General features: G+C 35.8%; 1 protein-coding gene across 3 annotated transcripts; it reads right to left on the reverse strand.

Annotated features, from left to right (window-relative positions):
* Positions 1-147: 147 nt before the first annotated feature.
* Positions 148-25,237, reverse strand: LOC129270554 (helicase POLQ-like). Of its 3 annotated transcripts, XR_010294951.1 has the most exons (19): positions 24,989-25,237; positions 24,561-24,733; positions 22,758-23,658; positions 21,910-22,088; positions 21,483-21,683; positions 20,495-20,665; positions 19,159-19,269; positions 17,675-17,820; positions 16,640-16,891; positions 15,871-16,012; positions 14,988-15,092; positions 13,827-14,019; positions 7,924-8,084; positions 7,057-7,158; positions 4,864-5,040; positions 4,097-4,210; positions 3,554-3,688; positions 2,158-2,549; positions 1,916-2,053 (listed from the first exon to the last, which is right to left on the reverse strand). XR_010294951.1 is itself a non-coding variant. In XM_064105970.1 (18 exons), exons 1-18 carry the CDS (start codon positions 25,224-25,226, stop codon positions 2,466-2,468), a joined length of 3,585 nt encoding a protein of 1,194 aa, XP_063962040.1. In that variant the 5' UTR covers positions 25,227-25,237; the 3' UTR covers positions 148-2,465. The 3 variants fall into 3 exon arrangements, 2 of the variants coding, with proteins under 2 accessions (XP_063962040.1, XP_063962039.1); XM_064105970.1 differs by having other exon boundaries at positions 148-2,549; XM_064105969.1 differs by having other exon boundaries at positions 148-2,549; positions 15,871-16,096.
* Between the last annotated feature and the right edge of the window lie 1,900 nt (positions 25,238-27,137).

The raw sequence follows: 27,137 nt of genomic DNA on the forward strand, positions 1-27,137 counted from the left end.
TTTAATCATTGAGACATGATGTTCTGATAGAGCTGTTCTCCCTGTTATTTTGGTACCATTTTCTGGCTCACTCTGTACATTGCATATATTTTTAAAAATGCACTTCGAAACATATCATAAAATGGAGAAGAAAAAAAATTAAATATCGACTGCATGTATAATGAGCTCCAGCTCTCACACAAAATAAATATATTTATTAATTTCATATTTACTGCTCAGGAAACTTACATAATGCCCAAGAGACGTATGGATCTATTCCACAGTCATGCACAATAGAGTACCGGAGTGTGACGTCAGTTGCCATGGTGTCATGGCGGGCTGGTTCTAAACAATCACAGCTGACGGTCGTCTGTACACTTTGGATCGTCTGAAAAATAGGTTGCAAGCGATCAAATTCGAATAGCAGCCATTTTCACCGATGAGAAACACACACTTTCATCCGGCGGGTTCATTTGTTTAGAACCAGGCCACCATGGCAACTGACATCATCGCTTCGGTACTCTATACACAAAAAGAAAATACATAATGAATACATGATTTGAAGTATATAATACTCTAGAATACAATTGAATTCATCGTAGAATCACTCAGTCATCTCTGCACAGCTCAAATTGCATGGGACTTGCGAGATACATATACCTTTAATTTGAGGAGAATTTAGCTTGATGAGAAAATAAATTAAACAATAGACTATCATTGTCAAGATTGAACATTCAAGAGAGATTACATATAAACTGGTTGTTAGCAATACATTTTTTCCCCTTCAATCCAACCAAGATGCACGTCATTCTGATGACAGGTCATCTTAACCTTATACATGGGCCATGAACAGTTTTAAAAGGGGGGGGGGGGGCTAATCATGCAAAACACAATCGGATTGTCATTACATTCTTGTATACTTTTCTTGAAAAAATGGAGGGGCTGAAAGTGATAATAAATAAGGGGGGAGAATTTATTAGCCACCATGGTTGATATTCTTATAATAAACCTAGGTTTAACCCTAGTCTGAACTTGAATTTTAAACCACACTTGGATTACGGAATATTGGCTCCGTAATATTTCTTCTTATTCATAGCAATTATGATGTAAAAATTCATTGTATATTAGTATTTTCATATTTTCTGACTCAATCATTTTTACGTCTTGGAAAATGCTAAGAATAATTTTTAATTGGTCAATAAGTTGACAACAGGCACTCCATACAGTTATGGTCTAAGTTATCCCAGGCTTAACTAAACCATAGATATTAGAATACCATCCAGTATGTAGAGGTTACAAGGCACTATCCATTTGATGGTTCAAATTGTAAGTCCTACATGTATATGTATAAGTACTTAAATTCTGGTAAATTAAGAAAAAAAATGAAGAATTGAATTGAGGTGTTTTGAAGACATCCTTGGGATTCGATAATTAAATCTAATAACTTACACAAAATCAAGTTTTCTTCATAAGGTTGGATATATCTGCTCTTTTTCCCCCATTTATTTGGCATTTCGTGCAGTCATTTCTTCAGCAGCCTCATAAAGTTCTCATATTTCTAGTACTTGTACTGGCAGTACGAATAACTCGTCCATGTATTAAAACGCATGGTATTAAAAAGCAAATGTGTCGTAAATACATATACATGTATATATAGCACCATTGACTCGTGACATCCAGTCCTAGGCTTATGACATTTTTTAAAAGTCAGAGTTGGTATCATAATTGACCATTCTGTTTAATATCTCGGTCACATTTGCTCTATGGCGGCCGTACGGCGAGTCGAAAACAGCTGTTTTAACATTTTTTGTACTAGCTACATATAGGTTGTTTGAATGAAAATGAATAAAACGGCTGTTTTTGGCTCGCCGTACGGCCGCCATAGAGTAAATGTGACCGAGGTATAATAGTTGATACTGGAATGTTTTGTTAATCGAGTTCAGAAATTTCTCTTCAAGTTGGCTCACTGAAGAAAAATAACTGTTCAGATGTGATCTGAATATAATTTCTGTCAAGATAAGTTAGCTTCGCAATATTTGTACATCAGGAACATTTCATCAACATTTTCGTCCAACTTGTCTTGATTTTGATTGGCTGAGAAGCACTGTTACTACGGTAATCGTCAGACAAAATTGGACTTATCAGATAAAACCTCTGATCAGTCCGTTCATGAAACGCTCCCTAGATATAATGCATATATCAATATTACTCTCACAGTTGTGAATTATTAGAGTGCCAAATAAGCTGATAGATTCAACCTGTTCCTGGAGACTTGTATCGCAATTGGCTTTCCATAGTTCAGCCGCAACCTCTAGACCTGAGTAACTGAGTTTAAAATACGGGCCACTGACTGTAGGCACCTTTTCAATACAAATTACAGACAAAACAATGGGGTCTGCTGGAAGCTGCAGTGAAAAGATGAATAGGATCCTCATGGCAAGATTCCTGCTAAGACATGGCACAGGCCTCGTGACAGATTGCCTCCTTCATGAACTATTTGGGAGATCCGGTGAACTTGTGAGCTCCTCAGCTTCATCATGCAATGCCTCAATGCGCTCTGCTAGGGCCATCTGTAAGAGAGGAGTCAAGGAAAAGCCTTAATTAGAGGTCTTGGTGACCACAAATTTGAAATTAAATTTGACTTTTTTAGAAACATAATTATTTCACAAATAAACATATTACAAAAATATAATTATAAATATCAGAAGATTCAACAACAAACATATAAATCAGTCATGGCATAATTCATCTAAATTAAATAATACAGCGATAAGAAACAAAGAGAATTTAAAGTATGGTGATTTGTGAGTGAACCTGCTTAAAAATAAAACACTTGTAGGATCCACAAAGAAACAAGAGCTGAAAAAAAAAGCTGATGAGTGTTAAATAAAGCTCAAATTGAAATTTTGTATAGATGAAAGCTGGAATAAGCTAATATTAAGCCTAAAATTGAAAGCAATAGTAGCTGAAATCAGCTAAAAATTTGACCTCTAACACCCCTGCTTAATAGAGTCAAACCCAGTATCAACTGAAGACTGCCCAAGGAAAACAAGAAAAGTTTACTTTATGAGCAGGTGATCTTTATGGGCAGGTTATTCTTTTCACTGCAGGAAATTATTCAATGGAAACTAAGAAACTAAACTAGAGGTCTTTATCGATAGGTAGTCCTATGCAGGAGGTCACAAAATGACTTTGACTCTGAGCAAGCAAGTAACGCACATATAAGTATTTGACCGTTGCAGACATATGTGCATGGGAGTCTAAGGAAACCATGTGTTATCGCAAAATCATTCAGTCTTTACTGGTTAATAATGTGACAAATAAATGTTAAAAATTACTAAACAGGGTACAGAATGTTAGACCACTCAAAGTCACATGCGCACTCTTTATTTTCATCACTAGAATTCAACAAAGCATTAAAAAAAAAGCATAAGAAACATTTATTGTAAATTGCTTTGGGCATGTTACTGCGGAAAAGGTGCTAAATAATTGCTGAAATGTTGTATGTACTAGCTGGTCAGGCCTAATAGTCGGTGTGGAAAGGCTTACGTTTGATCCTTTGTGGAAAACCTACCTTTGCAGCTGCTACTATCTGCTTTGCAATCTTGACGGGTAGATGATCAATCTTTGAGATAAGATCTTTGTGATCTGCATGGGCTAGATGATGAAGGGTCTTGTAACCGGCCTGTACTAACTGCTTGGCTCGGCCCTATCAACATAAAACAATACAATACAAATATATCACAATATGCCATCCAGGGAAAACAAAGTTACACAGGGGCTCGAAGCGATTTCACCACCCAAATGGTCAAAAAAAGCCCTGGAAAATCCCCATTCAAGCTTATCCAATGTTGCAGATTTATACAGTAGGCTGTAAAAAGTAGCTCCCAAAAATAAGAAATTAAATTTTTTGCCTGTTGCCATCCAAAAGCAAGAGGAACCAACCCTGTGGAATTAGTTTCTTTGTTAATGATTAAAATGTGTCACTGTTTTAAGTGGAAATATATAGTGTTACTTGCTTTTGAAATGTCTAAATGATTGATGTTCCTTTCTTTTTAATCTAAATCAACTTTTTTTCTAGATGGACTTGACCTTTAATCTTCAATCTATATCTTACCTGTTTAACTCCTGGTATCTCAAGGAGGGGCATCAGATCCACTGTAGCACAGTATGTCAGATCATAGACCAGCTTGCTAAGGAGCTGATGCACTGCCCAGAACTCTTCAAGATCCTGTGAGAATGAATGTGTATTCCATGGTAATGCCTACAAATAACTTGATGTAGAACATTGTGAATTGTTTTCATTTGCTATCATTAGAATCTCTCAAAAACAAATTAAACTTCAATTAATATTAGGAGTCTCTCCACATGTAGAAGCTCTCTACCGCACAGCATGCTATTTCAGGACCTGACATTTTGCTGACCCAATGATTCACATACAGATATTTCTTTTTTAGACTTTCCAGAATTTCCCTGACCCATACAAACCATGTTGATATACGTCATGTAATTCAAGAAAATCTAGTAAATACAATAGCAGGTATCTTGAGAACAAAAAGAACCATGATACAAAATCTGATGGAAAGAATGCAAGTGAGCTCATGGATAGGTTGGACTTAGAAGAAACTTGTGAGAGTGGTAAAGAGAAGATGGATGGGCCTCATGTGGATGAGGGAAAATGTATGAAAAGAGTATAGGATCTGATAGTGCCTAAAAAAAAAGTGAAAAATACATGGAAACATAGGGTTAAGAAAGATTCGAGAAGGTCAGTCTGAACAAGGAGAATGATCACGAATGAAAGAATCTGTGAAAAGGGGTGGGAAGATGAGTGAGAGGCACTAGAAGCGGCAGCAAGAAGAGATACGGGTTTAATTGCAAATTTACCTCACAAAATCTTTGAACCGAGAAGGCAAAGCTTGCAGCCGACGTGAAGACAGATTGTACGAAGCCTCTTGGAGTATCAAAGCAAGCAGCGACTTCCCATATGCTCTTTCTCTTCATCATCTCCCACAGCATCAGGGTGAGGTAGAAGCGATGTGCTCTTCTCTCCAATGCTGGGGTCTGGATTTAAGAATAACGTTATTACTGGATTTTGATAATAGTAAGCTCTGGATGTAAAGCTGTCTTAATATAAATCAAATCTGACAGAACTGAAGTTAGAAGTGATGAGTTCTTCTAACACCGAGGTCTGAATTCAAGATAATATAGATGCATGACTGTGATAATGGGTGATTTCAATTTTGGTGTTCGGTGTTGGTGTTGAGAGCATGAAAAGGCTGCTGAACCGAGCTCCAACACCGAGCTGGGTTCAGAATGATTATGATCGCGTTATCGATAGCTCATGGCGTCACGCCTCTGCGCTGCTGATCATCTCAACTTTATGCAACTTCTCGACGACAAAAGTGAATCGGGGAGAACTTACAGTAAAATCTCATCGTACAGAATGCAAAGGCTAAAATCACTTCAAAAATCCGAAAGAGTAAATATTGTTGTCTGTTAAAATGTTTTAGGCTCTGATGATTAGCCCTCATCTTAACTGTAAAGATATATTTTTACAGGGGTGTTTCATTCTGGCTGTTAACCACCTGTTAGTGAGCTTCAAATCACCAACACCAACACCGAACTTGAAATCACAATTTTCCCAATCAAAGGGGGTTGGTGTTGGTGAGTGGGGAAATTACACGTAGATCATCGACACCAGCTGTGATGCTCGGTTCAGCAGTTGACACCAGCGCTCAACACGAGCTGCCGAAAATATGTCATATTTTCCGAGGTCAATCCCAATACCAGCATCATTTCAAGTTTGGAGTTGTAGCTGGTGTTGGTGTTGTCACAACCCCAACACCAGATTTCAACACTGTACTTGAAATCACCCAATGGTTAGCCATGCATGTTAAGTTGGCTCAACATAAATCGAATCTGACAAACTTGAAGTTAGAAGTGATGAGCTCTTCTTACACTGGGGTTGAATTCAAGAATAAAACATTGATGCATGACTGTGACAGAGCTGCCAAGTTGTATTTTGCATTTTCAGTATTCTTATCCCCAAAAATCAGTATTTTGACAAAAAAATCAGTATTTTTACCGTGTGAGATAAATATTTTGTATTTTTCCCCAAAAAAGTGTATTTCATATTAAAATGCTTGGCGCACTCGCCCATCACGGCGCTCAAGCTGCATGCAAGCTAAAATGTGCACTGCTCTTGCAGATTGAAAAAAAAATAATTGAAACTTGTGTATATCTCACCCTGGTTTTTACAAAATGATTGAAAAAAAAAACAAGTTACCTGAAATTACATTGATCTAATAACCATATTTGTGTACGTTTTATGAAATAGAGACATATAGAGATGATTTTTCTCAATAAATTTCGATTTTGTAAAAAAAAAAAAAAAAAAAAAAAAAAAAAAAATCTTTTTTTTTTTTTTTTTTTTTTAAATACAAAAAACGTATTTTTTAAAGAAAAAACGTACTGCCGTATTTCGGTTGCAAAAACGTACTCAATACGGAAAAATCGTACTACTTGGCAGCTCTGCTGTGATAATCATCAATTTGCTTGTAAATTAGACTTAACATAAATCTTATATGACAAATTGAAGTTAGAAGCCATGACATATTTTCTCGTTTGCTGGGGTTTGGATTAAAGAATAACTTTGATACAGGAATGTGATAAGGCCTAAAAAATTGTTATCTTGTGCTCGTAAGCCCAAAATCAGAAAGTTGTTAAAGTTGGTCATTAATCTTTCTCTCACATTTTACGGTCAGTCAGATGAGGGCAACATAACAATTTTCTTAGGCCTAATTGTCAGCCATGCATTTAAAGTTTTAATAAAATAAATCAAATTAAAATGCAAACATACTGAAGCTTTAAGCTTGTTGACATGCACTCATCAGAGTAATATCGCATGAATTAACAGAACAAAACACTTTACAAGTTCATTCATACTATTTTACTCCAATGAATGCATGTAAAAAAGTTTCAATATGTCAGTTTTTAATGCTATTTTCTGAGATAGAATTTATTTAAAAATACAGGGTGATCATCAGGAAACATTTTCCACCTGTAACAGTCACTTACGAATTGCTTGCTTGAACCACCAGTCATCTTGCATTGCATGTAGAATTCAGATACACCAACCAGTTCAGCAACTTTATGCTCTGATTCAGTCAAGCATGAAAACTGTTCAAAGAACGGAGAGAAAAATACTGATTGAGATGAGAATTCTCTTCATTGGTGTCTTCAATCTGTATGAACGTCTCTTGTACTCCAACTTGATCATAATAGACAATTAATATGTCCCACATATGTCTGCAGAATGTAATTTTGTATTTCATCTTGTTTTTAAATCTTGGACGCTAATGTCTCTCTCTGTCTTGAAGGGAAATATCTGGGGCCCGTCTTACAGAGAGTTATGATTGATCCAATCAATCGTAACTCTATGGAAATCCATCAGTGTCATAATTTTTTCTACAGGAAATTTGAAAAATGTCCTTTGTAAACAAAGGAGATCACACCAAATTGTCAGGAAATCAGTGAATTTATGGATATACATTCATATCGAGAATAAAAAATAAAAAACCATGCATTTTATATGTTGACTTTGCTGGCTTTCCATAGTTGCCATTGATTGGATCAATTGCAACCCAATCAATCTTTGTAAGACGGGGCCCTGGTGTCTAGTACGCCAAGACATCAATGGAACATTGCTGAAGCAATGAAAATGAGCTCAATTTTAACAAGTAAATCTCACTGCTTTACTTCAATCTGTCAACTTTGGGTGTACCTGGTTCATATAGACCATCCAGATTGGTCTAGCTAAGTCTACAAACATTTCAGACCAACAGTAGATTTACACATCACATCCATGCACCTGTTACGTTTATAGACCAATCAGTTTGGTCTAGCCAAATCTACACACATTTTGAACTAATAGGATTTTAGTACCTGTTTCATATAGACCATCCAGTTTGGTCTAGCCGAGTCAATTTGATCGTAAGGGGTCACGAGGTACAGGAGATGAAGCGAGTTGGCCAGGACTAAGCCCTTGTCGCACCCAAACTTCAGATCTTTATACAGGTCTGAACAAAGGTCTAAATCAACAGAACCTGAGAAAAGATGAGATATAATGATAATATCAAAGATCCGGGGTGTTATTTTTTTCTGCTTATGATGACAATTTTTCTTATGCATATTGTAAATGTTAAAATTATTTGTTATTGGATTATATTTCTTTAGAATGATATTTTATTTCATCCATTTTTTCTCTCTATGACTCATGCCCCCAAAACAGTAACCCAATATATGTGACATGGTTTGTCTAAATCAGACAGAAGTCGCTCGATACCGAATTGAGAAAATGGGTAAAATGCAAAAAATCTTCAAAAATGTCGAAATTTTTATTTTTACATTTTAGGGATGTTCAATGTTTCAAGTATACTCTGTCAAAAAATCAATCGAAAATGATAACGGGAAATTGTCGAAAAAGCCGTTTTTCTGCGAGTGTTTTTTTTTCGGTCAGTTCGAACTTTTCTGACACTCCGCTCGTTCATCAAGCTCAAATTTTTGCGCTGTACTAAGCTCCGCCCCTAGCAACGTACGCCATTTTTTATTGGCTATTCATAGTACTCGCACGCAGCCGGTGCATGAAGGGGATTATTTAGCTGAAATCGATGAGCTGGAGTTAAGAATTCGCCTCCCGTTAGTAAATCTTTCTTAACAGGCATGCTTTTGAAAAGCGATGCTTTTGATCTATCTTTTTGAAGCGCGGGCGGGGAGGTTGTAATAGAACTGGGAAGGGCGGGGGCGTGGGCGATGAGCTTGATTATTGGGTCTCAATAACAGCCGAGGACAAAACGTATTTAAAACACGGTTTGTAAGTGAGGATTAATTTCATTGAAATTACAAAGGATATGCTGAATTGAGAAATAATCTTTTATTTAATCTTAGGCCCATTATCAGGATTTTTTCATTAAGCGTTAAACGTGAGATGGCATTTTCAAAAGAATGATTCTCAAATCCTTTAAAATATTGATCGTCAGTGAATGCGTGTTGATTTATTAAGTTCAAGAGAATGAAAGAGATCAAATCTATCATTCTCCCCTCACTATGTTGGTTCACTGTGTATTCCCATGTCTTTTTTTTTATGGTTCTCTCTGTTGGCCATTGTCATAGGTATTTATTTCATATGTAATTCATTATAACTATTGTTATCCGAGGGGTCTACGATCCAGCTTCTAAGTGGACCTCTCCATTTCCAGCGAAATATTATTAATTCACCATAGTTTTTTATTGCAATGAGTTTTTATCAATTTTGGTTTCACATTTATAAATGTAACTGAAAATATATAAATATAACTAAAAGGTAGATTGCATGTATTCTACTTTGCATTATTGTCATGATACTTGTATGAATATTGTATTTTTTGGGAAATGAGAAAAAAATAAAAACTGAACTGAACTAAAACTGTAGCGGGAATAATCATAATCACTTATTCAAGATAGGGAAAGCGGGATCTGGAAATGTATACTGTTTACTGTACACTTTGTGAACTTATAGGGATTAGAATCATATCAAACCCTTTATGATTCAAACCTCTTGACGTCAAATTTTCTCATGTCGTTTGAAGAAACAATAGCATTGGCGAAATGTTAACAAAGATACCAACAAATCCAATAGAGAGATGAAACAAGAAAAAAAGATCGATTGCTTAATCAATCACAATCACCAACGATAATCGTGATTCAGGGTAACTACAATGATAATGATAGAATAATACTAACGAAGATAATAATAATGATAATACAAAATAACAATTATAATTACAGGGATGATGGTGATGATAATCGTCAAAATGATAATTATGATAATTAAAAGAAAATCAATAATTAAATATAAAAATCAATTTGAGCTTGTACTGCCTTTTCCGTATCTCAACAGTTATGGTTATCAAAATAAAATAATTCTAATCAATTTAAGAATCATAAACTACTAGGCTTAATCTTAGTGTTTTCTTGCTATAGGCCTATAGGCATAATAACGTTCTCTAATGGGTGAGAAGAAACATGGTATTAATACTGAATCATGCTTGTGGTTTAATGTTATTGTGATAGAAAAAAATAATAAAAAACAAAACAAGCATGTTCGAGTTAGCATCTGTGTCTGGCTTTGGTAGGCCAATTCATGACGAAATGCTAACAACGCAATCATTACAAAAATAAATAAAAAAAACACAATCTGTTACGATTCCTATTTTTTACTTTTGATGGTGCAAGCATAGGCCTTTACGTAGAAAAAAAAGACAGATTTGATAATGAACAATGAAGATAGTCCAGGGTGTAGCGATGGGGGTGGAGATGCTCCCGGCCTGCGCCAGGTGAAAATTTTGTGTAAAATACTTCAAAAGGCTTAGGTTTTTTTTCTTTTTCTAATTATAAAAGCTAGATTGTGGTAAAGAAAGGAAGCATCCCCCTCGCCTTCCCGCCCGCGCTTCAAATAGATAGATCAAAAACATCGCTTTTTAGTGTTCTCAAAAGCATGTTTTTAAGAAAAGTTTACAAAGAGGATGCGAATTCTAAAGGCGTAGGTGTGGCGATAATGGCACTGGGCCGGGCGGGGGCGTTGGATTATGAGCTCGAGTATAATCGCGAAATAAAAGCCAAGGGCAAAACGTATTCAAAACACGGGTTTTTTATGAGGATTAATTTCCTTAGAATTACAAAGGATACTATCAAGGAGACAATGATAACAGGTACTTTCTCTATCATAGGCCATGATCAGGATCTTTTCATTATTTAAAACGTTTTTTTTTTCGGAGATGGCATTTTCAAAAGAATTAAAGATTTTCAAATCTTTAGAAAATATTGATTGTCCGTGAACGTGTGCTAATCTATTAGTTTTAAAGAGAATAAATAAAGAAACTAAATCGAACGTCAAAGTTTGCGCTATCCAAGTGAAGCCCCTTTCACAATGGTGAATTATGTAAGAAAAAGAAAGAAATTGATGGCTTAATCCATCACCAACAATAATCATGATAATTGAAAAAATAATAACCATGGAAATAACAATGACAGTAATACAAACGATAATAACAGTAATCATAGATATAAAATAACAATGATAATGATGATAGGCCTGTAATGGTAAAAATGTTGATTATGAATGATGATTTAATATAAAAAATATATTAGGAGCTTGATATTTTATCCGTATCTCAATATTACTGGCTATTAAAATGAAATATCTTCTAACCAATTCAAGAATAATGACTAATAAGCTTTATATTAATTTGTCATAGGCATAATAGCGTTCTTTGATGGTTGATAAAAAACATGGCATCAATACTGAATCTTGCTTGTGGTTTAATAAAAAAGTTATGATAGAAAATCATAATTAAAAAACAAACAATTATGTTCGAGTTAGCATCTGTGACTGGCTTAAGTAGGCCTTCATGACGAAATACAAACAACACAATCATAACAAAAATAAATAAGGAACCAATCTGTCCATATTCCTATTACTACTTTTGATGGTGCAAGCATAGGCCTTTACGTAGAAAAAAAGACAGATTTGATAATGAACAATGAACGCGAAATAACCAAGGACAAGACGTATTAAAAAAAAACGGTCGTATGTGAGGATTAATTAATTTCATTGAAATTATCAAGGATATGCAGAATTAAGAATGTTTCTTTTAATCATGATTACGATATTTTCATTAGCGTTTTTAACATTTTCAAAAGAAAGATTTTCAAATCCTTAAAAGATTGATCGGCAGTGGAAGTGAGTTTTGTTAATCAATTTTAAAGAGAACGAACACTAAGAGTTAAACGTAACACGTTCTTAACAAAAAGCGGAGTCTATGAGTGAGGGGATGTTAGACTTCTTGCATGATTTTAAGAAACACATCTGTGAAAATATCCTTCATGGAAGAAAAATAAAGCGGAATAAAAACAAAGACGGCGTGTGCCTCTGTGTGTTGGTTTTTACGGTGGTATAAACACAGTTCGCTTTACTCATTTTACCCCGGCATTTTACGTTTTAAACTCTTCTCATAAAGGTGATGAAAGTTCTTAAGATGCCACGAAATTGATAATAACTTCAAAAAAGAAGGAAGAGAAGAAGGAGAAGAAAAAATGAGGAGATAGCAGATTAAACTCCCGGATTAGACTCATGGTAGTATAGGGCCGATACAGGCGCTGGTATAGACTAAAAAAGGTTCAGTCCGCATTCAACATGGACGCCACGCACAATCGCAACTGAAAGCACAATGTGACAATAGACAGAGAACAATACCAGACACGGCAAAAGCCACGCAAAATGCCTCACCGTCCAATAAAATAGCTTGTATTTCTCTCTTAAAAAAACGTATAATTAATGGTTGAAACGATTACAAAAACTTATTTTCTTTGAGGAGAGATCTCAAGGATTCAGGAAAACCCAATTTTATTGTAAACCATTGACGGTTGCTAAGCACTTTCAGTCAATGAAGGGATGAGTTTCCGCGTGAAACATGTGAAAAAGGCTCCGAGAAGTCTGAAAGCGGGCGAAACTTCAGAAGCGATTTTCTCGTAAAAATACTTTTTATGAACTCTCGTACCTGGGACATTTAAAGACTATTTTCTCAGCAAATACTATGTCCCTTAGCATGTGCTATATACCAAATTAAAGCTTGAGAAATGGAAAATCATAATCTTAAAAAAAATTATATTTAAAGAAATCGAATTCTGTCTGCTTTTGACAGGACGAGTCACATATTATGTTTGTAATGTTTGTAGTGTAATGAAAAATGTATTATACGAATATTATGAATGCAGAAGAAAACAATAAAATCAAATCAAATCAAATATTGAAATGTGCTCTTATGTACTGCTGGTGTTTGTTCTAAATGTGTGTAAATTCCTCTCCATGCACGTTGTAAAATCTAATGACATTCCATACAGTATTCAATTTGACCAATAAATAGCTGAGATGAGGACAATTATCTACATATCAATTTGTGAGAAAGAACGAACAATACAAGGTAGAAGGACATCGTGGCACTATTGACTGCTGAAGACTGATATGACATTCCATACAGTATTCAATTTGACCAATAAATAGCTGAGATGAGGACAATTATCTACATATCAATTTGTGAGAAAGAACGAACAATACAAGGTAGAAGAACATCGTGGCACTATTGACTGCTGAAGACTGATAAAATGTTTGAAGTATTCAGGTTGTGATTGTTGAATGTTTTACACTGATCAGGGCAATTCCATGAAATGATAAACATTTCTGTCTGACCCTGAACTTTTCTCCTCATCTTACTTCATGAATTGCTTGAACCATATTTAATTGAGGGCATTACAGTATTTCATATGAACTACAAAACAAAGACAGATCATTTAAGAAAGGTTCCTGATGTAGAGGTTTGAACATTAAATTAATGCTGAGCTCCAAACCTTAATTGTGAAAAAAATATTTAGAAATCCTTTTTTATTTCTTTTTATCCTATTTTCAAGCCTAAAATTATATATTTCTTTTAAATTTTGAAGAAAAAAAACGTACCAAAAATTATCATTCTTAGTAAGTTTCAAAAATCAAAATCCAATTTTAGTGCTACTTTCCCTGATAAAATCATACCAAATAGGATAAAATCCTAATAATTGGCAGCTCTGTACATGGAATTGCCAATCAGGGGAGTATTCCCCTGAATTTTGGACCATTGGACATTTTATCAGACAGTTACCATAATATGAGTATGTTCTTCAGCCAATCGAAACCAAAAAACTTGTCAGATCAGACAACTTGTTAGACAATAAATGTTGATGACATGCTCCCCGGTTATTTGAGTCTTAGGAAGTACCTTTGCATGCAGCGTGTCCTATCCTGGTGATTTCCAGCAAGTTGTCCTTGGTAGTCTTGACCAAACACAGATCTACTACCTGCCGGAGAGCATTCTGAGCCAGCTCTACCAGGTCACGTTGGAACTCCGCTGCCTGGATACCACAAAGGGTTCTCTTGATGAAATCCTGGAGGGATGCTTCTGTTCTTGTGATCTAATGAGAGACCAATGAAAGACTCAATCACAATAATATTTTACCCATATCAAGATGGTAATATGAAAATGGATTAGCATTCATGTAAATGGAACTGATGATGATGATGATGACAAAAGGAGGGGGAGAATGGTGATGATAATGACAACGATGATGAGAAGGAGGATGATGATGATGATGGTGATGAGAATGATGATGAGGATGACGACTATGATATTGATGATGATAATGGTGATAGTAATAATAATGAGGATTGTGATGATGGTGATGACGATGGTAATGCTGATGACAATGATGATGATATTATGAGGAGCGTTGTAGCCCAGTGGATTAGTCTTCTGACTTTGAAACAGAGGGTCGTGGGTTCGTATCCCAGCATGGCGTAATTTTCTTCAGCAAGAAATTCATCCACATTGTGCTGCACTCAACCCAGGTGAGGTGAATGGGTACCTGGCAGGAATTTATTCCTTGAAATGCGTGTGCGCTGTAATCTTAGTAATTATGACTGCCAAGCTACAGCTGGGGTAATAATATCCAAGTCCTTTGGAAGCGCATAGAGACATTATTCATAATGTGATATGCGCTATACAAGAACAGTATATTATTATTATGACAGTTACAATTATGTTGAAATGCGATGGTGAAAATAATGATGTTATTATTGATGAAGACGATTGTGAAGATGATGATGACAATATTGATGAGCGTGACGATGATCTTGATGTTGTTGGTGATGATGGGGAAGATGATGATCCTGATGATATTGATGAAAATGATGATGATGATTGTGATGATGTTGATGATGGCGGTGATGATGATAGTGATGATGATGATGATGGTGATGATGATGATGAAGGCGGTGATGATGATGATGGTGATGATGATGAAGATGATGATAGTGATGTTGATAATGACGATGATGATGAAGATGATGATAAAGTTGAAGCTGATGATGATTAAGCAACTACCTTGAGACTGATGAGAGAAAGCACTAGATTTCTCATTCCTTTTCCTTCATCATGCATCAGACTGGAGTAACATCCTTTGATTGGCCCATTCAACATCTCACTCACCTGCAAATATACAATATAATAATAATAATAATAATACAATATAATAACAATAACAATAATAATAATAATAAAAGAAGTTATGATTATAATGTGCCAAAACCATTCTGCAGAGTGTAAAGGGTGCAATTAATGAAAGTCTAAATATAAACAGGGCATTCAAGAAAAAACAAAACCAAGAATTATTGATGATTTCGTCACAATGTAATTGACAAGTGACATATCATCGTAATTTTGTAAAGCTTAGAGTCTACTTTTTCATGTGATGCATGTTCCGTTGAAATAACGATTGCATTTTCATAATTTTAATAAACAAATGAATTTTCGTAGATTGGCTCCCATTATAAGGGCAAGGTTAACAATAGACTTTACACATGGCCGATTGTCAACAAAACAAAAGATTGAGTAAGTCCAACAGCTAGCCTGTAAAATTTCTTTGTATAATGTATCATTAATATCATGGTAACTCCCAAAGTGATATGTCCTAAACAAGAACCGACATTGATTACCGTTTTCCGAAAGGAACACACACCTGTTTTCTATCTTTGGGCTTTAGGATCAAGATACTTTCACCAGAACCGACTTTGATTACGGTTTTCAGAAAGGAACACACACCTGTTTTCTATCTTTGGGCTTTAGGATCAAGATACTTTCACCAGAACCGACTTTGATTACGGTTTTCAGAAAGGAACACACACCTGTTTTCTATCTTTGGGCTTTAGGATCAAGATACTTTCACCAGAACCGACTTTGATTACGGTTTTCAGAAAGGAACACACACCTGTTTTCTATCTTTGGGCTTTACGATCAAGATACTTTCACCAGAAGTGTCCTTTCCAGCCCGCCCAGCTCTGCCAACCATCTGCTTGTAACGACTTGTTGTCAGAAGCTCTGCAGCTATATAAGGGCTTCTCAATATAACCCTAAAACAACACAAAATTGTGATGAAACAGACTTCACAAGAGGTCCAGTACTGGCCAGTTCCCCTATCCCTACCCCTCTGAAAACTAAACAATAGAACACAATAATAATAATAATAATAATATATTGAAATTAAAAATAAAAGCTTTAAATGTATAACATGAAAGAATAATCACATTGGGAAAGAGCCTGATGATAAGAAACATAATAAACATGAATGATTAAATGCAACTTAGGAATCTATTCCATAGCTTAAAATTGAACATAAATGTAAGTGGGGGACTTTTGTAACATGATGTCTACTACCAATTTTTTACAAAGTTGGTGTGCTCTGTCAAAGCATCTGGAAAAAAAGAATCTTTAACCTCTGTTCATATATTTATTATAATGAGACCATGATTAGTAGATTCAAAGACATAAATGCCAGGGGTGTTTCACACCTACGTAAGTGTAACTTTAAAGTGATACTTCAATACCGATGCGCACATGATATTAAATGCGCAATTTTTTCAAATAATAAAGCAGGTAGTTTGTCCTTTCAATAGCATGATTTGACCAATGGCGTGATGCGTCATATCCTGCAGCGCAACTCGAAGTCGCACTTAAATCTTTATGAAACATCCCCTGACCTTTTAGCTGGTAAGTTGACACCAGCTGCTAGAGTGGATGTAGCTGTTAATAAACAAAGCGTTCCATCTGAGTAAGCATCCTCTATCAGCTTCCGCTCATCCATCGTCAAGCCACCGTGATGGTACGCAGCCCCGTAAGGTATGGTGCGTTTCAGAGTGGGGCAGAGATTGTTGTCGCATTCCCTTCGTAATGACAGTAACAGTTCCTCCTTCTCCTTGTGCTTGTGTTGGAACAACTGCTTGGCTCTGTTTCTATTCAGCACAAATACATGTACATAATAAAAATAATGTTGCTCGGAAATGAACTTTCTCCAGCACCTTTTTGTCCTTTTCCATTTAATAAGAATAATAATAATAATGGTATATTTACCCAGGGTAGCCACTTCAGTTTTGAAAACTATTATTATTACCCGGCTAAGCTAGGCTACCTATTCAGATGCACACAGCTTTTTGAGGAATTACTTCCTGCCGGACATCAAGCTTGCATGGCATAATCTACAGATTATGGAACAATCCCCATATAGTATCACTGCTGTGTTAAAAGTAAATACGGATATTTGCATGTATACTTTACATTGATTAAATATGCAATTATGAATTATGTGCACAGCTGGAAAGGAAACAGCCAGCATGGACGCCTATATAATAGAAAGTTACAGTTGAATCATTTTACTGAAAGTCACCAGAAATAATGGGTAAATTACAAGGGCCATCATCTTACAAATACTTGAATTCAAATCAAACTCAAACTGTGATTGATCTAAAAGTGCACAGCTGAAGGATAAAAATTTCTGATCAATTACAATTTGAGATTGATTTGAATTCATTGCAACTCTTTTTAAGATGAGGCCAAGGTGGATGTTTCATAAAGCTGTTTGCAAAGTTACGCACAACTGGAACATGTTTTTAGGTGCCAAGTCACCTATATAGTGATCATGTACAAGAAAGGGTCATCAGTCATGCAGAAAGTCGGTTGTAACTTACTAACAGCTTCGTGAAACCACACCCAATGGACGATGTCTCACGTTACCATACCTTGGTATGTACCTACAGATGTTCTCTGCAACATTTTGGCAGTTCTTTTTGGTTGCACAGAAGAATAGGCAAGAGTTTGTCGGGATGACTTCCAGAGCAAGCCCTACTAGATGATCAGGGTCGTTTTTCAGCATCGCCTTGTTATACTAGTAATGAAATACACATATGAAAGGATTGGTAATTTTAACACAAAAATTACAAATATATTAAACAAAAGAGGATAAATAAATCAAATTGTCTGTTTATCGAAAAAAATTGATGTCAGTAAAGTATCACATTTTTATCCATTTCTTCTAAATCTCATGCCCATATTTTGAACTCAGATAAATTCACACTTTAGTCTTAAGTTGTGGTTTTACTATGGAGAGCCAATTGTGACACAATTCAAAATATTACAGGTTCAATTTGTTGGTACATTTGTTGATCTATTCATTCATAACTGTCTGGATATAATAAATGCCAGTTTTCTTCACCATTACAGCTTGGGGAACACAACATAGAAAATAGAAGGAACACAATATAAATAAAATTTTGACATTTTTGGCTTTCTACAGTCTTTGCAATGAATAAGACCATGGCCTAAGTTAAACTTGGGGAGTATCCTGAGGGAATTTTATCTTTAAAGGTCAAGTCTACCCATAGAAAATGCTGACATGAATAAATAGAGAAAAATCAAACTAGCATAGTGCTGAAAATTTCATCAAAATCGGATGTAAAATAAGAAAGTTATGACATTTTAAAGTTTCACTTATTTTTCACAAAACAGTGATATGCACAACTAGGTGCATCAGTCAATGATGTCCATCACTCACTATTTCTTTTGTTTTTTATTGTTTAAATTATACAATATTTCATTTTTTATAGATTTGACAATAAGGACCAACTTGACTGAACCATATAGTATTAAACAATGCTAATTCCACATGTTCAGGGAGGAATTAATCGTTGTATCACTTGACAATGAGGAGAAAATTAGAATATTTCATATTTCATATAATAAAATACAAAAGAAATAGTAAGTGGATGACGTCCTCATTTGCATACCAGCCAGGATGTGCATATAACTGTTTTGTGAAATTAAGCGAAACTTAAAATGTCATAACTTTACTTTTTTACATCTGATTTTAATGAAATTTTCAGTGTTATGCTTGTTGGATTTTTCTCTTTTTATTCAAATCAACTTTTTGTTGGGATGGACTTGTCCTTTAAAATACTTTACTTTATTAAAAAAAAATGAAATTGGTATTCTGAGATCATTTTTTATCTCTTAGATGAATTATGAAATTCGATCTGAGACTGATTTTTATCTTGCAATTTAAATATAAACACTTGGTTATGTTTTAAAAAAATTTCTGGAAATCTCAGCTTTCATTTTTATGGGACACACTGTACATGGATGTTTACAACCTGCCTATTAATAATCTCTATTCATGGTATTCAGCAAGTATACAAGTCTGTGTTATCGCCATATGTGAATGACTTACAGGGAACGTGATGGTCCTCGCATGGGTAAACTTTTCATCTTCTGGAAGGTTGCTCCCGGGATTGACTTCAAAGATGTTATCTTCTAACTTGATATATTCATTCAACTCAACCTGAGATGGTAGAAAATAAATGAATCTTATTCACACATTCATCATCAGCAAAATGGAGTGTTGCGAAAGAAGCTTCCAAATCGATAAAAAAAATGATTGTTCAATGTTTGCTGAGTAATAAATTATAGAGGTTGTAGTACATGTTTATACCTTGTTCTCCGTGAGGTACCACTAACTTTAAATTTCCAAAATCATCCTTTTGTGGAATTGAACTTTTGTCAGTTTTCAAAAGTTTATTTATTTCACAATTTAAATAATGACATGGTTTTGATTACAGTGTAACAGGATCTCTACTTTTCAAAAGACAAGAAGAGAATTCTTGAGATATCGACTTAAGGTGGTCCTTTTTATGACAAACACTTGCCTTTAAAAGAATATATGGTGTACCTTGAAGCCTTTACACCGATTCATTCTAAGCAATGGAAACCCTCAGAAGCTTTACTTCAGATTTCACCACTTACAAAGTCCATTACCGGCATCTTATATAAATAATAAGAAAGAATTTAGATACTATCCCTAAAAATGAAACATTGCTGCGCTCTATTCTTTGATATAATATAAAAGTAATGAGACTAATAAGTAATATATGGTATGCTAAATCTAGTTTGGGAGAACTAACCTGTTGGAGATTGCATATATCGTCAGTGATTTTACAAACTTGCTCAAACCTAATTTTTAGTCGAATTTTCAAAATTTATATTTTTGCATATTCAGAAAGCCCGTGAATTCAGATCAAAATTTTTATTATTTAAAAAATAAGGGCATATTTGATTTTTTACGAACCGGCTCAACCCCCTCCTTTGATTTTATGAACTGGCTCAAACCATTCTTTGTGTACTATAAAGTCTCTGGAATGGCGCGCACAGGTCAAAGACCCGACCTGGATGCAGCGCGTATGCGGCTCGTTGTGGTTTGCGCAGGGTTTGCGGACAAAATTTTGTATATTACAAAATAATATAATGTATGCTATTAAATTGGTATAAATAATTGATCTGGTTTCTTTCAGAGCGCGAAGTTATGAGCGTATGAAAAACATCCAAACTTTGAATGCGATTATCTCAAAATCATGTTCTAGAGACCAGCCGAGGTTTGAGCCAGTTAGTAAAATCACTAAAGATATGCGGGCTGGAGTCTATGGAAAACATGTGTTTTAACAAAACAATTCAGTCTCAAACAGGTTAAAGGAGAAGGGGGATTAAAGAACATTGTCTTTTATTTAACTTACCGGTCTAAAATTGTTGGTATAAACCTCTGCTTTCATGAAAGCTGATAAGTCACTGATGTTACTGAGTGTTGCACTCATCCCTAGTATCTGGCACGTATTCAGGTAGAGTAGCTTTGAAAGACAAATCTCCAGGGAAGCTCCTCGTCGTCCGCCATCTCCTATCATGTGAAGCTGCAATGAATGTGATCAATCATTTCTATTTCAGCTGCCAAGGTCTAATCAAATGGAACTACTACATATTGTGCTTATCTCAGAAATACGGAGCCTTTAAAGTGCCATCGACTTGACGACTTGGCGAGATATGTTATCTCGCCAAGTTGACTTATAAAAAGTCATATGTCAACATGGCTATATATTTTATCTTGCCAAATCGACTTATAAAACATCATATGTCGACATGGCAAGATATGAAGTGTCCAAGGCCCAGTGAGAGTCCAAATATCTCGTCAAGTTGACATATAACTTTTTATAAGTCAACTTGGCAAGATAACGTATCTCGCCATGTCGACATATAACCTTTTATAAGTCGACTTGGCGAGATAACATATCTCGCCATGTCAACATATAACTTTTTATAAGTCGACTTGGCGAGATAACGTATCTCGCCATGTCAACATAATTAGGTTATTATGTCGACATGGCAAGATAAAGTATCTCGCCAAGTCGTCAATTCGATGGCACTTTAAAGGCCCCGTACAGAAATACAGTGAAATTTTCCAGCAATGAAGACTGGAACATTGTCTTGCAAATGTACTTTTACAAGGGATGGGAGGACATTATGCAACCACAGGATAACCTTCAATTATGTTAATGAAGTGAAAGTTTGGAATTACACAAGTACATTCATCACAATTTAAATATTAACAAGTCAAGATTAAAGAACAAAAACAATTTATATTACCAGAAGGTAATACATTAAATTATACTTCACAAGGTCTAGAACCGAAAACAAAATAGTGTATTTATAAAATTTTTTGATGTAACCCACCTCATCGACCACAACCAGACCAATCTCCTTCATTCTTTCCTCTTGGATCATGCAGTTCACCAAGGTGTGAGCTTTCTCTATGGTGCAAACATAGAGGGCGTGCTTCTTTCTGCGCTTCCTCGGTGGGATGGACCCTTTGCTGCCCGCGTACTCTTCCACTAGGAATCCAAGCTCTACTGCCAGAGGAGTCAGGGAAGTTACCTTCATTCAAACAAGAAACAGATTAAAAGTCATTTTTTTTCCCAAAAAAATCAATCACAATTCTGACAATTGCCAGATTGCACTTGATTGCTGGACTGCTCTTTCCACAAGCAGTAAAATCAATTTACTCTAGGTACACTTGATTTATCAATTGTAAATATGCATCAGAAATTTGAAATCAATTCCAAGTACTCATTTGCAACACTCCCTAAGACACTTAACCCACCTTTTCTTGTACAATGGAGACATATGGCAGGATAAGAAGAGCATCTCTTTGATGACATAGGATCTGTTGCATGATAATGATCTCAGCGACCAAGGTTTTGCCTCCGCTAGTAGGGAGAGAGTAGATCAAGTTGCGACCCTCTTTCACTGCCCGCTGACTGAGACATTCATCTTGCCATTCTGAAAGGGAAAATGAATTTGAATATAACTAAATTCATGTAAATTGTGGTAATTAAGTTAATAATGATAATAACAATAATAACAGTATATTTACCCAGGGTAGCAAATTCAGTTACGAAACCGTTCTCCTAGCAGGCCCTGCTATTATTGTTACCTTTGCTTATGAAACTGTTTCCAAGTGGGCCCTGCTTAACATGATGTTATTACCCCAGCTTTAAGGTTATGATGGTTATGGTGACCGTAAATCTTTACCTTATCAAATGCATGAATGCTTGTAGCCAAGATGCATAAAAGGAGGGAAGATGAAATAGAAGACAGCAAGATATTTATGTAAGCTCCAAAGGAAAATCCATTCATGGACTCATAACTGAAGATGACTGCAATCAAAATTTGCATTCCTGTGATATATTTTCTGGTCTAAGAATGATAACTGAGGAAAGTTATATGAAGAGTATGGTGTCTACATTGCTGCTAACACTGCCAATTACGTAAACAATAAAAGGGATGAGCAACATTTTATCAACTTTGGATTTGTCATTTGTTGTACTTAACTGTTAAGAAATCATGTATGACTGATGACTTTTAGCAAGCAATAAGATGGCTGGTGATTTAGAGAATGAATTATTCAACATTTAATGTAAGATCCAAAGAAATTGCTTGATAACATACCATAGAGTTGTGAGATACCCCTTTGTTTCTCCAACAGTTCTTGGACCCTCCTGGGTAGACCGTAAAATGGACCAATGTCCTTGTCCTTGACAGCAGACTGCACGTCAGCTAAACCCAACATGGCTTCCTCAACGGCTGCCTCACGAAGAAGGTGATGAAGCATGGTTGGTGTGGTCACCTTGGCATTACCATGAAGACGTTGCTTCAGACGGGAACTGGCCCCTGCTAACATTGGAGTTTGATGACTATCACTGGCAGTGTGACGCCCTCTTGTAACGGGACTTACCATTGAAGTCGTTTCTCTTCGCATTTTGTGGTGATCTGAAGCACCCTCTGACAAATGGCTGAACCATTTCTCTTGATGGGGTGTTCCTTTTCTAACAGTTTCATCATCCTGCTTAGTTCTTGATACAGGTACATCAGCCGTAGTGTGGCGGTCTTTGGTGACAGTACATACTGAGGATATACTGGCTTTGTTACTACTCTGCATCATCGGCACAGCTCTGTCTACCTCAGGACACTTGTTTATTGCACTTCCATGTTCTTTTGTTCTCACATTAGATGTTCTTTCTCCGGATGCTGTACAATCATTCACCAAGTTCTTAACACCTGTATTACTTTGCGACTTTGACTGGGCAGTAGTGGGTTCTGACCGATTATCCATACCAATAGTTTGAACTTCTTCACGATTAGTACATGCACCGTTTTGATGAGTTCCCTGAGATTCGGCTACTATAAGACTGATATCAAGCTGAGCATAGAATGTATCATCATCGTCCCATAAATCATCAGTATTTTCTGATGGTTCTTCCATCTTCTTCTGTTCAATGGCAAAATCTTTTCTCTCGTGATTTTGGTCGTCATTTGCATCATCTTTTTTTGCATGGCTGTCCTTACGGTCCTGGGTGGGACGAAAGAATGATAACATTTAAGAACAGTGATATTATCAGGTTCAGTCATAATTATAATTTCCTACTTCATTTTTCATAAGAAGTAGCATTTCCAATTAAAATTAGAGATACTATGTTCTTGCAGATAACTATGAGATATCACATTTCAATTTCAGTCCTGTTGTAACATGTATGTCTTCTGACATTGACAAGACATTGATTAAAATATGCCACTCTACACCCAAGAGTGCAAGCACAGATATAGTACAAAAAGCATGAGATTGCTGAAATCGGTAGCTGACCCAGGTGTTTGTTTACCTTTAGAACCTCTTGGATTTTCATGACAGGCAATATGCAATTCATAGTTTATACTATATTATCAATTGTTATCATCATTAGGTATAAACATCATCATCATCGTCATTTTCATCATAATCATCAGCAGCATAATTTTAATTACAATCATCATCATCTCATCCCTTCATCCTTTCAACATCATCACCATCATCAATTTTCATCACCATCATTATCATCAACATTTTCATTATAATCATTATCATCTCATCCTTTCATCATCATCATCACCATCATCACCATCATCATCATCATCATCATCATCATCAACATCATCTTCTTCTTCATCTTCATCATCATCATCATCACCACCACTATAATCCTCCCCACCACCACCACTATCACTGAGTTTTAACATTCAATTCTTCTGCTTATCCATTTTCCTTTCCCATGTTCTGGTTTCAATTTAGAGATTGGCTGTGTGAATCCAGAAACTCCTCACCCATCATCACTTCAAACTCCCATAGCCATAAGAAGTCTGCACCCCAATTAATCTTTATGACTTCCTATGAACCTCCAAAGGAGACCATTATTCAAAGAGTCCCTTCTGAACACTAACCTTTACATGGTGTGGTGATGTGGAGCCTTCGTTGGGCTTTGCTTTAAAATCATCTTCATCCCATTCAAAGAGATCGTCATCACCTGACAGGAATAAGATATCAGATGACCTCTGCTCACTAGTCCTGGATACAACAGGAGATGACTCATACACAAGTCTTTTCTGTAATGAACCTGTATGAAGAACAGACAAATAATGATGTAAATATGCTGCTCATAAAGTATGGTGCAGAAAAATAAATACCATGCTAATATAATGCTCAATTACATCAATTATGAAAACAAGAGACACAATTGATACAATTCAAGCGCCACAAACTGAAATTTGAAAGAGCATGCGTTTAAAGTGGATGTGCTCATGGCAATTGCTTGCCCTTTACCTGCCAAAATTACAAATGGAAAATAGATGTACTACTAGATGGTAAGTACCTTGTTGATCCTGCTCTTGTGAAGCAATAGGAAGAATAGGTGACAATCCTACAGGGTCACAAAGGGCTATACTCCTATCATTCCTTCTGGTACTGGTAATCATAGACATGTCAGGGCTTGCTTCCAAGTAGGTTTCAGGGGTGGGCCGTCTCTTACTTTCAGGTCCAAAGTCATCGACTGGGGCCCTTTTCCGTTGCATGGCTGCCTTTCGCCGACTCCTTGGTCTGCACACATCCATTTCGCCATCAGGCTTCTCTGAAATCAAAGGGAAAAGAAAATTGTGATTAAATTGAAGATTCATCGTAGTATACAGAGCAACAATTATCAATAAGGTCAAAGGGCATTATGTTGATTAAACAAAATGTTCAATAGGAAAAACATGATAGTGATAGGTGATTTTGCCTAGATATGACAGCCAAAACCATTGCTAAAATTTGATGCCGAAAAATGGAATGCTTCATCTTTTATAAGGTTGCCCAATGCAAGATCTGCCACAAACAATTTTCAAGGAAAAATATTTAGAAGATCAATATTCTACACATAGCAGAATGAGATGGGCGATTCCAAGCAAAGGCAGACATATTCTAAAATCTTATATTGGCTCTATTTCAGATTTGGATCACAATTTTTTTTATTAAAAGGCATATATGGAAGTTCACAAACACAAGGGAGGGAAGTAATAATCAGCCTAAAACAATCTGTTTTTAACGTATCTCTTTATAGGAGAAACCGAACCATACAAATATATATATATTTTACTTAATTTTAATTTACCGGTAACTAAAAATTGATTGTTTTGCCAAAATTATTTTTGGATAATCTGAGGGTAGGGTTGCAAAGGGCTGGAAACTTTCCAGACATTTTTTGAAAATTTGCATGGAAAGTTTCGGGAATTTTCAGGTGTCGGAAATTTTGGGAATTATCATATTTTCCTTTTTCACAAAAATTGATAAATTGTGTTTTTAAGTACAAAAATATAAATTGAAATCCTGACCTCAAATATGTTTTTCATTTGCATAAAACTATTCTTCATTCTTTAAATTGCCCAGGGTATAAAATATTTATACAAGGCATAAGCAATTTTGTGTCTCGCCCTCTTCTGAAAATATCCAGAAATATCTCGATTTGCGAGGGAACGCAACAGAATTGTATCGAAACTTCATTGTGAAATGACTGGGATGGAGTCTTGCACGCAAACTTTAATGTTGACCTGAAAATTACCTTTGACCTTATTATGTAACCTCCCACTGCAGCATGACATGCAGGTCTCCTAACTACATCGACAATCCAAGTTTGGGTGTAACGTGACTTGCGGTTGCGGAGTTAGGTGTCATAAGAGAGTCTTGCATCTAAACTTTAACGTTGACCTGAAAATGACCTTTGACCTTACCATGTGACCTGCGACTGCAGCATAACATGCAGGTGCCCAAAGTACATCTACCATCCACATTTGGTTGAAAAGTGACTTACGGTTGCAGAGTTAGGTGTCATAAGAGAGTCTTGCATGTAAACTATAACGTTGACCTGAAAATGACCTTTGACCTTACCATGTGACCTCCGACTGCAGCCTAACATGCAGATCCCCCAAGTACATCTACCATCCAAGTTTGGTTGAAAAGTGACTTACGGTTGCGGAGTTAGATGTCATAAGAGAGTCTTGCATGTAAAATTTATTGTTGACCTGAAAATGACCTTTGACCTTACCATGTGACCTCCGACTGCAGCATAACGTGCAGGTGACCCAAAAATGAAATTTCCGGTAATTCGTATGTACATGTAGCATCAAGTTATTTTTTCCCTGCGATATAGAGTACCTCTTAGGTAATATTTAATTTCATCATCATGCCCCTCTCTGTAATTTCTCCAGCAAGGGCAGAGAATATGGTTGATAAAAACAAAATTCACTCTAAAAAAAAGAAAATGTTGGGTATGAGGGTATCTTGTCTCACCAACATTGGGGTTTCTTTGGGACATTTTTTGTTTATCTAGTGTGATGAAAATTTTGCCCATTCAAAAATAATTTCTGCTTTATTAACCTTATGCTTCCCGCATTGGGTAAAATACTGCCCCAAATTAATCAGACACGTAATTACCCCGATGGTGGTAAAAATTTTACCCAATATTTTTAGTGTAAAAAAAAAAACACAAT

This window comes from Lytechinus pictus, chromosome 10, assembly GCF_037042905.1.
Source record: "Lytechinus pictus isolate F3 Inbred chromosome 10, Lp3.0, whole genome shotgun sequence".
NCBI classification, from domain to species: Eukaryota; Metazoa; Echinodermata; class Echinoidea; order Temnopleuroida; family Toxopneustidae; genus Lytechinus; species Lytechinus pictus.